The sequence below is a fragment of the Pleuronectes platessa genome, chromosome 19, assembly GCF_947347685.1.
Source record: "Pleuronectes platessa chromosome 19, fPlePla1.1, whole genome shotgun sequence".
Classification (NCBI taxonomy): Eukaryota; Metazoa; Chordata; class Actinopteri; order Pleuronectiformes; family Pleuronectidae; genus Pleuronectes; species Pleuronectes platessa.
Window position 1 is genome coordinate 21,059,742 of NC_070644.1, and position 12,052 is coordinate 21,071,793.

A 12,052-nucleotide genomic window follows, 5' to 3' on the forward strand; every position below is an offset into this window, starting at 1 on the left:
CTGGCTCCTCCTCCCGCTGAGATCTCGCGAGGATCCACGGGACTCGAGTCTCAGCTGGTTCCCGGTGCGTCACTCCTCGTCTCTGCCGGTTAACGGCTCTGATCCCCGGCCTCACCGGCCCCCCCGCCCCGCTGTGTGACTCACGATCCGTGTTACCGGCACAGTGTGCTACCGGAGCCCGGTTCGACCTCCACCGTGGGCAGGGATCTTAACGGGAGGATTCCTCGGTTCACCGGCGTCTCTCGTTCACTTCCCGCTGGTGACGCGGCTGTGTCACGTGGATTCCTAACGGAGGGTTCCCGGTGTGGGGGGGTGAGTGGATCCCGGTGATCCGCTGAGAGGAGGCGGGATCGTGAGGCAGTGAACCGGCGGCCGGTCCGATGGAGGGACACGTGTCGTGCCCGGTGCTGTGACGGTGTGTCCGGTATGTGACGGAGCCGGTGGCCGGTGAAGCGGCGGCTCAGGATGCAGCAGCAGCCTCCTCTGCTCGGGGACGTGTTCTGTCAGTGCCGCTCCGCAGACCCGGAGGACTCCTCCTCGTGCCCCCCGCCTCCCGCCGGCCCGGGGCCGTCCTGTGAGCTCTGCGGGGGACCGGAGCAGGAGCACCGGCTGAAGGTTCTGTTCCAGGTCCTGGATGTGAACCGGGACGGAGGAATCTGCCTGAGCGACCTGACGATCGGGCTGAAGAAGTTAGGAGTTCACCGAACTGAGCACGAGCTCCAGGTGAGTTCAGCATGTGGGGGGTGAGGGGGTTAACATGTTCTATCATGTTTAACATGTTCAAACATGTGTGTGTGGGGTGGGGGGTTAACATGTGTAATATATTTAACATGTTTCATATGATGTGGAGAAAGAAAGTGGGAAAGATCAAATCACTTGATCAAATGATGACTTCCTCTGAAGAAACACATTCATTTTGTTTAATAAATATTTATTAACACATTTATAAAAACAAGCTACATTAATGGTTGAACATGGCTTGTAGCGCCCCCTAGTGTTTCAGACAGAGTTGACCGTTTGGGACGTCTCTACATGATGACATCTATATAAAAGTCAAAAGCCTAATTTCCCCTCGGGGATGAATAAAGTAATCTATCTATCTAATCAAACATTGGGTTCTCTCAAGCTCTCATTTCAATACTGAAACTAAACACACACACACACACACACACACACACACACACACACACACAGCTCACGAGGTTGTCTTGGTTGTGTGGAGGTGAGATGCCTCATTAAGACTTTTCTGTCAAAGTGTGTGTTGCCACTGGAGTCGTCACTCACAGCCGGACTAGATACTTGGCTCTAGGAAACTAATTAGAAGAAGAAGAAGATGAAGAAGAACCTGCAGCATGTGACCTGAGAGTGTTTTCTGACCAGAAGGAGCTTTATCTACAGAGAAGTGAACAGATGATGAACTTAAATTAGAAGTTTGTCTGTTTCTGTTCCATCAATGTTTTCTTCACGAAGCTCATGAGTTCATGAAGAGCTCTGCTGTCTCACACTAGTTCTCCAGCTGGAGGAAGTCGGGACATGGAGAGAATGAAAATGTGATGGACTCCCTGCTGGATTCTGACTAAGAGGGAGGAGGGGGGAGGAGGGAGGAGGAGGGGAGAAGGGAGGAGGGAGGAGGGAGGGAGGGAGGAGGGAGCATCACTCAGCAGATTCTCTCCAGTGAGGGAGGTGTGACAGAGGAAAACCCTCCACCTCTCCCTCGCTCCTCCTCCTCCTCCACCTCCTCCTCCTGAGGGCATCATTTTATTTCCACGCTGCTGCTCGGCCCTGGATTGGCCGAGGGGCTGGTCCCATGCCGGTGTCGGCTGCAGTGATTGGTCGAGCTCAGCTGCAGTGAGGATGCAGGTTTCTGGAGCTTCTCAGGAGAAAAGAATCTGCTGCTGCATCACTTCATCCTCGTGAGCTCTTCACTGTGTGAGAGGCTGGATGCACAGAACCAGCCGTGGGTCAGGTGAAGCTGCAGCTCGTGGTGCTGAGCTCGGTCTCCTGTCGTCTCCTGATCTACAACGACCCAGGGAGGAGACGCTGAGCTGAGTCCTCTACACTCCTGCTCGTGGTCCAGCTCTTTGTGTCACGTCCCGGTATCTGAGTAGAAGAGGACTCGAGGACTCGAGGACTCGAGGACTCGAGGACACGAGGATGCTGCAGAGCATGCTGAGTTCCCTGAGTCAGAGACTACGTGGCAGCGCAGAGTGTAAACCTGCCGACTCACCGCTGCCAGCAGAGGAACCAGCTCCAGAGACCTGCAGAGAGGTGGAAGCTGCTCTGCAGGGGACGACTGCACACTCGACTGACAGGGAAGACACCAGCAGTGGTGAAGTCTCTGTGAAGACGCCCACAGTAGTGATCCTGGTGGAGACGCCTGCAGAACAGGTAGGGTGAAGGGGGGGCTGTCCTCTCCTGTCCTCTCCTGTCCCATGAGACCTGCTTCACACTGAGCTCCTCAGTTCTCTGGATCTTCTCTGGAGGATCAGACTCAGTGTGAGCTCCTGTATGAAGTCCAGGTCGTCTCAGGCTCCTCCCACACCAGCATGTTTTAGACTTTAGACTGTTTTAGAAACATGCATGATCACAATCCACTAAATGCAAATCAGCTGTTTGAAGAAGACCTGAAACTAGAGCCTGAGACAGAAACTGAAGTGGAGTCACCTTCTATAGACTTCTGTAGACAGTACCAGTGGAGTCGCCCCCTGCTGGTCACGACACAGAAGACCGGTTTCAGACGATGGCTTCACCTTCCAGAGTCTCTGCTGACGACTCAGTGATCTGTGTTCAGCCACATCGGTTCACTTCAGCTTTTCTCTCAGACGTGTGTGAGGCTGAGCAGCTGTTTGTCCGGTGCCCTTGAGCAAAGGAGCATTTTTCTGCTCATGTTGTCTCCGTGCTTGTAAATGTAGAAGCTGTGGTTTGAAGCCGATCAGCTGTTTGACTCAGATAAGATGGAGCCGGGCTTCGTGGAGTGAGTCACTCTGAGCTGCACATGCTCCATGTGTCGCTCTGTTCATTATCCTGAACTCCAGTTTGCATCATGATCCTCTGACTCCTCCAACCCACTGGGATGAAGCAGAAACCAGTCGTTACTGGGAGATCTGACCTGGAGAAGCAGCGTCAGTGTGAAACCAGTTTGAATGGTTTATTGAATCAGTTCCACTAACAGGTCAAAGTCCCCCGCCCCCCCCCCCCCCCCCCCCCAGTGTGACATCACATCCTGTCCCTCACTCGGCTCTGAGCTGCACATGGAGACTTCTGGTTCCTCAGCTCAGTCCCTGTTCCTCCTCGTTGCTGGAGCAGATCCTTCAGGGACGTGTTGGTCAGTTTGATTCTGTGTCAGACGTGTTCCCCCCCCCTCACCTCATGTTCAGATAAGTCCTGCTGCTGCCCAGCTGATACCAGTGAAGAGCTCTGGAGGCTCTGATAAGCTGTGAGGCTGTGAGGGTCGGAGCTGCAGGTGGAGTCCACAGACGGAGGCTCTGACCTCGGCTGCTGTTTGTCGCTCTGCAGCAAACAGACTGGTTCTAATAACATGTTGTCACCTGTGTGTGTCTGTTCGGCAGCAGGAATACACAAAAACCACTGGACTGGTTTCCGTGACACTTGCTGGGAGACTGGGGCTGAAATTTAATATCGATTTGAATTTTCTTAATTATTTTGAGATGGAACGTTTTTCTTTTTATACATGTTGGTTGTTTCAGATAATAATTCCTGGATCCTGATGAAATAAACCGACATGTTCTGAAGAATGATATTTGTGACTTGGTGCAAATCCAAATACAAATCTGGATCTATTTAATGTAGAGACATAAATGATGTGATGATGTTAATAATATTGAATATGATTTACTGAGTATACTGTTAATGTTCTTGTTCTTATTTCCTCATGTCTGTTCTCTTCTGTCTTTACAGAAAATAGTGAAAGCTGGAGACAAAGACCTGGACGGACAGTTGGACTTTGAGGAGTTTGTCCATTACCTCAGAGACCATGAGAAGAAACTCCGGCTCGTCTTTAAGAGTCTGGACAAGAAGAACGATGGTGAGGAATCTCATGAAGATATAAACACTGGGATCAAACTCTTAAAACGTGTGGATCCTACAGATCTCTTCAATAAACGATGTGTTTTTTAGACTGGAAGACAAACAGAGACTACACTGTCCTATTCAGTGAATTATTAAATTGCATACCTCTGTGTTTAGGTCACATCGACTCTCAGGAGATAATGCAGTCTCTGTGGGACCTGGGTGTGAAAATCTCTGAGGAACAGGCGGAGAAGATTCTCAGGAGGTGAGAGTGATGCTGGTCTCGTCCTGTTCACACCTGGTGTCTCCGGTGATCCAGGAGCTCAGTCCTGTTTCACATCCCGTGTTAGAAACCTCGTCCACACGTCCACTCACTCACTGGGAAGCTTCCACACATTGTCCTGCTGGTTCCTCACATGGACTCACACACGTTTGTTGCTCGTTTCTCCTCCTCATCCTCCAGGTTTCCAGTTGACTCATGGTGTGTCTCATTGTGAAGTGTTGTGTCTTGTTCTTCTAACTGTGTGTGTGTCTCCTTCTCTCTGGCTGGTCTCAGAATAAGGAGGGGTCATGTCTGGGCCCCTGTCTTGTAGTAAGTAGTGGTTTCTATCGTCTGCTTGCTCAGCCAAAGCTGCACCAGTCCCCACTGCACCGGCTCATCCAGGCCACAGCTCTTTGTTTTCAAGGGAGCAACACATTAAATATCTCAAAACACTGTTACAGAGACGTAACGTGCATGAGAGCAGACGGCTTGTTTCCTGTGCTGATGAAAACCTTCCTCACGCTCTGTAACCTTCATCCACAGTATGGATAAGAACGGAACCATGACCATCGACTGGAACGAGTGGAGAGATTATCACCTCCTGCACCCAGCAGGCAACATCCCTGAGATCATCCTCTACTGGAAACACTCCACGGTGCAGACTGCTCGTCCTCCTCATCCTCACTTTGAGTCACAGCTGCGTCACAGTGTCACTGACATGAATCCTCTGTTTCCTCCTCAGATCTTTGACGTAGGTGAGAGTTTAACGATTCCCGATGAATTCACGGCAGAAGAGAAGAAAACGGGGATGTGGTGGCGCCACCTAGTGGCCGGAGGAGGAGCTGGAGCGGTGTCTCGAACCTGCACCGCTCCACTGGACAGGCTGAAGGTTCTCATGCAGGTTCACGGCTCCAAGAGCAACAGCATGCACATCTCTGGAGGCTTCACCCACATGATCCGTGAGGGCGGAGTCCGGTCGCTGTGGAGAGGCAACGGCATCAATGTCATCAAAATCGGCCCCGAGTCCGCGATCAAGTTCATGGCCTATGAGCAGGTTGGTAGCTCCGCTCTGAAACCATCTGTTCACTTCTGTCCCATTTGAACGATGAATAAAATATATTTTCTTTCAGATTAAACGATTAATCGGAATTAACCAGGAGACGCTGGGCATCGGCGAGCGCCTGGTGGCCGGCTCGCTGGCCGGCCTGATCGCTCAGAGCAGCATCTACCCCATGGAGGTGAGAGCGGGTCACAACCACTCACTCAGAAGAATTCAGTCTTTAGGTTTGAACGCAGAAATAAAACAAGTGGATTCTTTGTTTTGTGACTTTTACTTTTAGCCTTGAACACAACATGTGAAACTTTAAGATACTGCACAAGTGACCTTAAAGGAAGCATCAGGTCTGACGTGACTTCCTGTCCTCTCAGGTCCTGAAGACCCGCCTGGCGCTGAGGAGGACGGGTCAGTTCTCGGGCATCTTGGATTGTGCCAAACACATCCTGCACAAGGAGGGGGGGGCGGCTTTCTACAAGGGCTACGTCCCCAACATGCTGGGCATCATCCCCTACGCTGGTATCGACCTGGCTGTCTACGAGGTGTGTGTGTGTGTGTGTGTGTGTGTGTGTGTGTGTGTGTGTGTGTGTGTGTGTGTGTGTGTGTGTGTGTGTGTGTGTGTGTGTGTGTGTGTGTGTGTGTGTGTGTGTGTGTGTGTGTGTGTGTGTGTGTGTGTGTGTGTTGAGAGGTCAGCCCAGTCTGACTCTGGTCTTCTGGTCTTCCAGACTCTGAAGAACTGGTGGCTCCAGCGTTACGCCACCGACAGCGCTGACCCGGGCGTGTTCGTGCTGCTGGCCTGTGGCACCACCTCCAGCACGTGTGGTCAGCTGGCCAGTTACCCCCTCGCCCTGGTCAGGACCCGCATGCAGGCCCAAGGTCAGTCACCGCAGCAGCAGTTATTACACACTAGGTCTTAAATATGGTTTGGTCAGAGCATTCATTTGATAATATCATGTTATCATTGATTCCTCAGCCACTCTGGAAGGAGGCCCTCAGATGAGCATGACCAGCCTGTTCAGACACATCGTCAGGACCGAGGGCGCCACGGGGCTGTACCGGGGTCTGGCGCCCAACTTCATGAAGGTCATTCCGTCTGTGAGCATCAGCTACGTGGTGTACGAGCATCTGAAGCTCACTCTGGGGGTCAAGTCCAGGTGAGGAAGAGGAGGAAGACTCAAGAGGCTGCTTTTCTTTGCTCCTGGAGTACGACCACGTTTGGATCTAAGAAGCAAGCGGCAGAGATTCTACACGTCGAAGAATCGAGGGTTTGAGGGACGAGCGTGAGGAGATGGAAGCTGATGAGAACTTTGTGAAGGACGACAGTTTGTCCTTTGCTGTTATTTGAAACTTTCTTTGAGCTCCTGCTTTGTTTTAGCAAAACTACAGTTTACATTGAGCTCAGCGACCTGCTGCTGCTCTGTTAGAAGTCTTAACTCTTAAAGGTCTTTGTTAACGTTCAGTTTATCACCCCCCCCCCCCCCCCCCCCCCCCCCGCTTCAGATTCGATCCAACACAAAACCTGACCAGAGCTTTTTCATGTCCACGAACTGAACTGTGGAAAAAAAAAACTTCATGACATCACATTTATTCTTACTTCCACTGTCTCCAGCACTTAGATGCATTGAGCTTCTTAATTAAGAAAGAATCATAATATTATGAGGAAAATTCTATAAGTTAAGAGACTAAAGAAGTAATGGTGGAGGTGTTTGTTCGCGGTGGACCGTGACATCACCGATGGAGAGAAAGTTCCATCGGTTAGAAAAAATCTTTCTTTTATTTATTCTTGAAATATCTTTTTTTAGAATTAAGGAAATAATGGCAAACATCTGAATCACGTTTCCTCTCATATCGTTAATAATAGATAAATATTCGTCTGAATCATTATTTCCTGACCTCAGGATCATTAGCTCCATATGAACCTGCCTCTGCTCAGGATCAGGAATCGAACCCGATGTCTCTACGCTGTTGGTCCGATGCTGTCGGGCCTCGTGGTCGTGAGCGAGTGGAGATGTTTGATTTCCGGTTGGTTGAGAACAGGCTGCGGCTCAGACCTCGTGCACTTTGAGGATCTGTGAGGTCATGGGAGTGAATCCCTCGGCTGTGGTTGTTGAGTTTACATAGAAAGAGGCGATGACACTAAACAGGAAGTGGAAACTACAGGAGAACGATGAGCTCATCGAGGGGGGGGGCACCTGAACAGTCCTGTTGATCCTGATTTCACAGAGAATTGGTGATTAAACTTGATTTTATTTCTTTGTGTTGAATATTGATCTGCAGCAGGAAAACAGAAAAAAGAATCTTATCCCACAAACAGGATGTTTGGCCGTCATCAGTTAGAATAAGACAAAAACATTAAGAACCTGATTTATGTTTTACTTAAATCAGGTTTAATAATAACGTGACACTAGGGAGAAGTGTTCTCCTCCGTTCCACCTCAACATAGATTCCAAGTTCTCAACACGTTCATTTTGATTTTTCATTCATACGAAGCAGCAGTTCTGAGAAATGTCTTTGTTCTGGTCACAGGAGAAACTTTTCTGTCACCAATGATTTTTCTGATGCTGTTGAAAACTGGATCCTTGAATATTTCAGCGTTTCCAGGTCAAAACTCCTTTCAGTCACATGATGGGACGTCCAATCAGAGGAAGGCGTGAGTAGAACGCTCAGTTTCCCATGATGCCTTGGGTCTAAACGAGGTGTTCAGAGTCTGTGGGACATGGAATGCACTTTAAGGTTCTCTGCTTTAATTCCTGTTAGTTTGTATTTATTACTGTATTTATTTATTTATTCTTTCACAAGGATTAATGACTGAGTTGTGATCTATTGGTTTTCCTGAATAATTGGATTATTTTATTCAAGTGTCGCCTTTGATCAAGTCAGAGTCTGGATCATGGAGCCCAAAGGGTTTCAGGATTCAATTTAGAAAAGGGAACAGAATTAAAACATATAATCCTTAAAAAATACATTAATGAACCAATAATTTCTTAAGAATTATTAAAGATTTACTTTTATTATTTGATTATAAATGGTTTCATTACATTTTCCAATCACGTTTGTATTTAAGTACAGGTGGTACTTCTCGTGTCACTGGTGTTTATGGTTAAACTGAACATTTTGAAATTATTTTATAATTTGAAATCAAATTGAATGATGATTGAATGTAATTCCTTTCATTCACCCTCGTGGTATTTTAAATGATTTACTCATTTGGTTGTTGTGGAACCCTCTGGGTCTCCAGACTCTGATGTCACCCTGGTGACGAGGACACAGGAAGTTCTTCCTGTGAAGATGAGGAACCACTTCCTCTTGGGGGTGAAAGATGAATCTGAACAGGACATCTTTGTACTGAAGCGTGTTTCTGTTGTGGAGATGAAGTGATGATTGAATGTTCTGCGTCCACCAGTGTCTCCTCTCCTCTGCTCAGTGGACGACTGTCTCCTCTGCTCAGTGGACGGGTGTCTCCTCTGCTCAGTGGACGGGTGTCTCCTCTGCTCAGTGGACGAGTGTCTCCTCTGCTCAGTGGACGGGTGTCTCCTCTGCTCAGCGGACGGGTGTCTCCTCTCCTCTGCTCAGTGACGGGTGTCTCCTCTGCTCAGTGGACGAGTGTCTCCTCTCCTCTGCTCAGTGACGGGTGTCTCCTCTGCTCAGTGGACGGTGTCTCCTCTCCTCTGCTCAGTGGACGGGAGTCTCCTCTGCTCAGTGGACGAGTGTCTCCTCTGCTCAGTGGACGGGTGTCTCCTCTGCTCAGTGGACGGGTGTCTCCTCTGCTCAGTGGACGAGTGTCTCCTCTGCTCAGTGGACGAGTGTCTCCTCTGCTCAGTGGACGGGTGTCTCCTCTGCTCAGCGGACGGGTGTCTCCTCTCCTCTGCTCAGTGACGGGTGTCTCCTCTGCTCAGTGGACGAGTGTCTCCTCTCCTCTGCTCAGTGACGGGTGTCTCCTCTGCTCAGTGGACGGTGTCTCCTCTCCTCTGCTCAGTGGACGGGAGTCTCCTCTGCTCAGTGGACGAGTGTCTCCTCTGCTCAGTGGACGGGTGTCTCCTCTGCTCAGTGGACGGGTGTCTCCTCTGCTCAGTGGACGAGTGTCTCCTCTGCTCAGTGGACGAGTGTCTCCTCTGCTCAGTGGACGAGTGTCTCCTCTGCTCAGTGGACGGGTGTCTCCTCTGCTCAGTGGACGAGTGTCTCCTCTGCTCAGTGGACGGGTGTCTCCTCTGCTCAGTGGACGAGTGTCTCCTCTGCTCAGTGGACGAGTGTCTCCTCTGCTCAGTGGACGGGTGTCTCCTCTGCTCAGTGGACGGGTGTCTCCTCTGCTCAGTGGACGGGTGTCTCCTCTGCTCAGTGGACGGGTGTCTCCTCTGCTCAGTGGACGGGTGTCTCCTCTGCTCAGTGGACGGGTGTCTCCTCTGCTCAGTGGACGGGTGTCTCCTCTGCTCAGTGGACGGGTGTCTCCTCTGCTCAGCGGACGAGTGTCTCCTCTGCTCAGTGGACGGGTGTCTCCTCTGCTCAGTGGACGGTGTCTCCTCTGCTCAGTGGACGGGTGTCTCCTCTGCTCAGTGGACGGGTGTCTCCTCTGCTCAGTGGACGAGTGTCTCCTCTGCTCAGTGGACGGGTGTCTCCTCTGCTCCTCTCGCTTCGCTCTGATCTATTTATTACAAATTACTGATAATACTTCCTCCTGTGGCTGCGTGTGGATGTTTAATACTTTCTTCTCCTCATGTCTTGAACGTGGCCTCGGTGTTTGTCGCAGTGACTCTTCCAGACACACCGACTGAAGGCTGCTTTGTATATTAGTAAATTGTGGCATATTCACAAATGCATTCAGCATATATATATTTCTAGTTTATTTTAATATGCTGGCTGTAAGTGACCGAGCTGTGAGAGTGAGTGTGACAGCAGCTGTAGAATGTGGAAGAATATTTATGCTTGTATGAGATCAGCTGTTAAATAAAGTAGTTCAGCAGGAAAGGGTGTTTGTTTTCGTGTGTGTGTGTCTCATCCCAAACACTACCCCCCCCCCCCCTTGGCCCCAAGCTCATATTCAGCTTTGCAAACACACACACATGAGCATATCAACATATTTACATCTCCTATACAATTTAGATCAGGGGTGTCAAACATACGGCCCACCGGATGCAACCCTAACCAACCTGCTAGTCACTCTATGCCAGTGATTCTCAAACTGGTGGGGCGCGACTGGGACAGGGACATGTGTGTGTGTGTGTGTCCAGACAGCACACACACACACAGCAAATATCTGCAGTCATGAAGACGAGAGACTAATTCTTACTTTAGAGGAAATGTCCTTATTTAAAGATGAAGGATTAAGTGTGAGGTAGAAAGTGAGGAAAACAACTTCACCAAATAAAAGATAGGAAATCAGAAATTTGGGTTCACCGGCTGGATGGAGAGCAGGGACCCGAACTTCAAGTGCTGGATCACAGGGAACTTCTCTAAACACTGGAACAGAGAGAAAGAAAGAAGATGACCTCGGATCAGTTCCTCTGAACCACCAATGTAAATAAACATGGTGACAAGTGGGAGAGAGAGAGCTGGACTTCCTGAACCTGCCCGTCTCCTCCCTTCATCACGGTGCTAACAGAGACCGACTCTCGATGACGACAGACGAGCTGCTGTCAATCACTAACGATGGAACGATGCCTGTCACTCATACTTCTGCCTTTATCCAAGGTCTTTGAACACATCTTTTTCTTCAGACTTGGGTGATGCATTTATAAACTTGGAAGTTCGTGGCAGAGGAGTGGTTAGAAATCCATTAACAATCTTTCACTGAACTTCTAGAAGTTAAATTCTACATTGGTTCAAAAAGCACCAGGATTGTTTTCTAGATAAATTAAATGGCTGAAAAACAAGAAGGCTCCATCACAAAATCTTTGTGAACCAAACAATGAAGAGTGAAATAAATGTTCTTTTGAAATTATGTATCTAGTTGTTAAAATTGTGCTTTTTATTGTTATTTTCTTTAAAAGTTCTTATATGAAAGCATTCGGTGATTTAATAACTTCAATATTTATACGTAAACCCAAATGTATTAATATTAGAAGTTTTTAAAGACACATTAAGTCTGTTCCCTCCAGTGATTGGTTAGGTTAACGTTGGTCCGGCCCACTAGAGATCAAAGTGAACAGTATGTGGCCCCATAACTCAAATGAGTTTGACCCCCCTGATGTAGATTGTAAATAAAGATGGACGACACAACGCCTCCCACAGTGAAGTGAAGCGTATCCATCGCCCCCTGGTGGCCGGCTGCAGTAAGGCTCCTCCTCCTCCATGTTAACACATGGTGTCTGTACTTTCAGCTCGTTCTTCTCTCTGATCTCTGTTCAAGTTTCTGATCAGTTTGGTTTGAATCAGTTATTTGATGATATAGAAACATACGTCATTATTGACAGCTGACACTGACTCCTGATTGGTCGAGGGTGAGTCTCGACATCTCCTGGCTCCTCCTGCTCAGACAGAAGTGTGTGTGTCAGGATTCGTCTGGCTTCAATAGTGGATGACACCAGTCAGCCATCTTTATTTATACTCTCTCTCACTCTGCCCCCCCCCCCCCCCCCCCCCCACTCTCTCTCACTCTCTCTCTAACCCCCCCACTCTCTTTCTATCTCTCTCTCTCTCTCTCACTGCCCCCCCCCCCTCTCTTCTCTTTTAATTGAGTTTCATATAAACTCTGATTTGTATATGTCTTTAAA

The 12,052-nt window shown here is 49.0% G+C and overlaps 1 protein-coding gene across 3 annotated transcripts; it reads left to right on the forward strand.

Moving 5' to 3' along the window:
* The first annotated feature begins 1,757 nt into the window (after positions 1 to 1,757).
* Positions 1,758 to 6,829, forward strand: slc25a25b (solute carrier family 25 member 25b). 3 transcript variants are annotated; one of them, XM_053411145.1, is made up of 10 exons: positions 1,758 to 2,388; positions 3,919 to 4,045; positions 4,207 to 4,294; positions 4,586 to 4,621; positions 4,835 to 4,946; positions 5,034 to 5,345; positions 5,422 to 5,529; positions 5,720 to 5,887; positions 6,071 to 6,221; positions 6,319 to 6,829. In XM_053411145.1, the coding sequence occupies exons 1-10, from the start codon at positions 2,155 to 2,157 to the stop codon at positions 6,501 to 6,503; spliced, it is 1,521 nt and encodes a 506-aa protein (XP_053267120.1). In that variant the 5' UTR covers positions 1,758 to 2,154; the 3' UTR covers positions 6,504 to 6,829. The 3 variants fall into 3 exon arrangements, with proteins under 3 accessions (XP_053267120.1, XP_053267121.1, XP_053267122.1); XM_053411146.1 differs by lacking the exon at positions 4,586 to 4,621 and having other exon boundaries at positions 1,762 to 2,388; XM_053411147.1 differs by lacking the exons at positions 1,758 to 2,388; positions 3,919 to 4,045; positions 4,207 to 4,294; positions 4,586 to 4,621 and adding an exon at positions 4,301 to 4,510.
* The last annotated feature ends 5,223 nt before the right edge of the window (positions 6,830 to 12,052 follow it).

What these genes read in the sequence shown, in the direction of transcription:
- slc25a25b (XM_053411145.1), top strand. Translation starts at nt 2,155, where the DNA reads ATGCTGCAGAGCATGCTGAGTTCCCTGAGTCAGAGACTACGTGGCAGC. An exon ending in GCGGAGAAGATTCTCAGGAG is followed by an intron (nt 4,295 to 4,585) that starts GTGAGAGTGATG and finishes GGCTGGTCTCAG; the next exon opens with AATAAGGAGGGGTCATGTCT. An exon ending in AGTTCATGGCCTATGAGCAG is followed by an intron (nt 5,346 to 5,421) that starts GTTGGTAGCTCC and finishes ATTTTCTTTCAG; the next exon opens with ATTAAACGATTAATCGGAAT.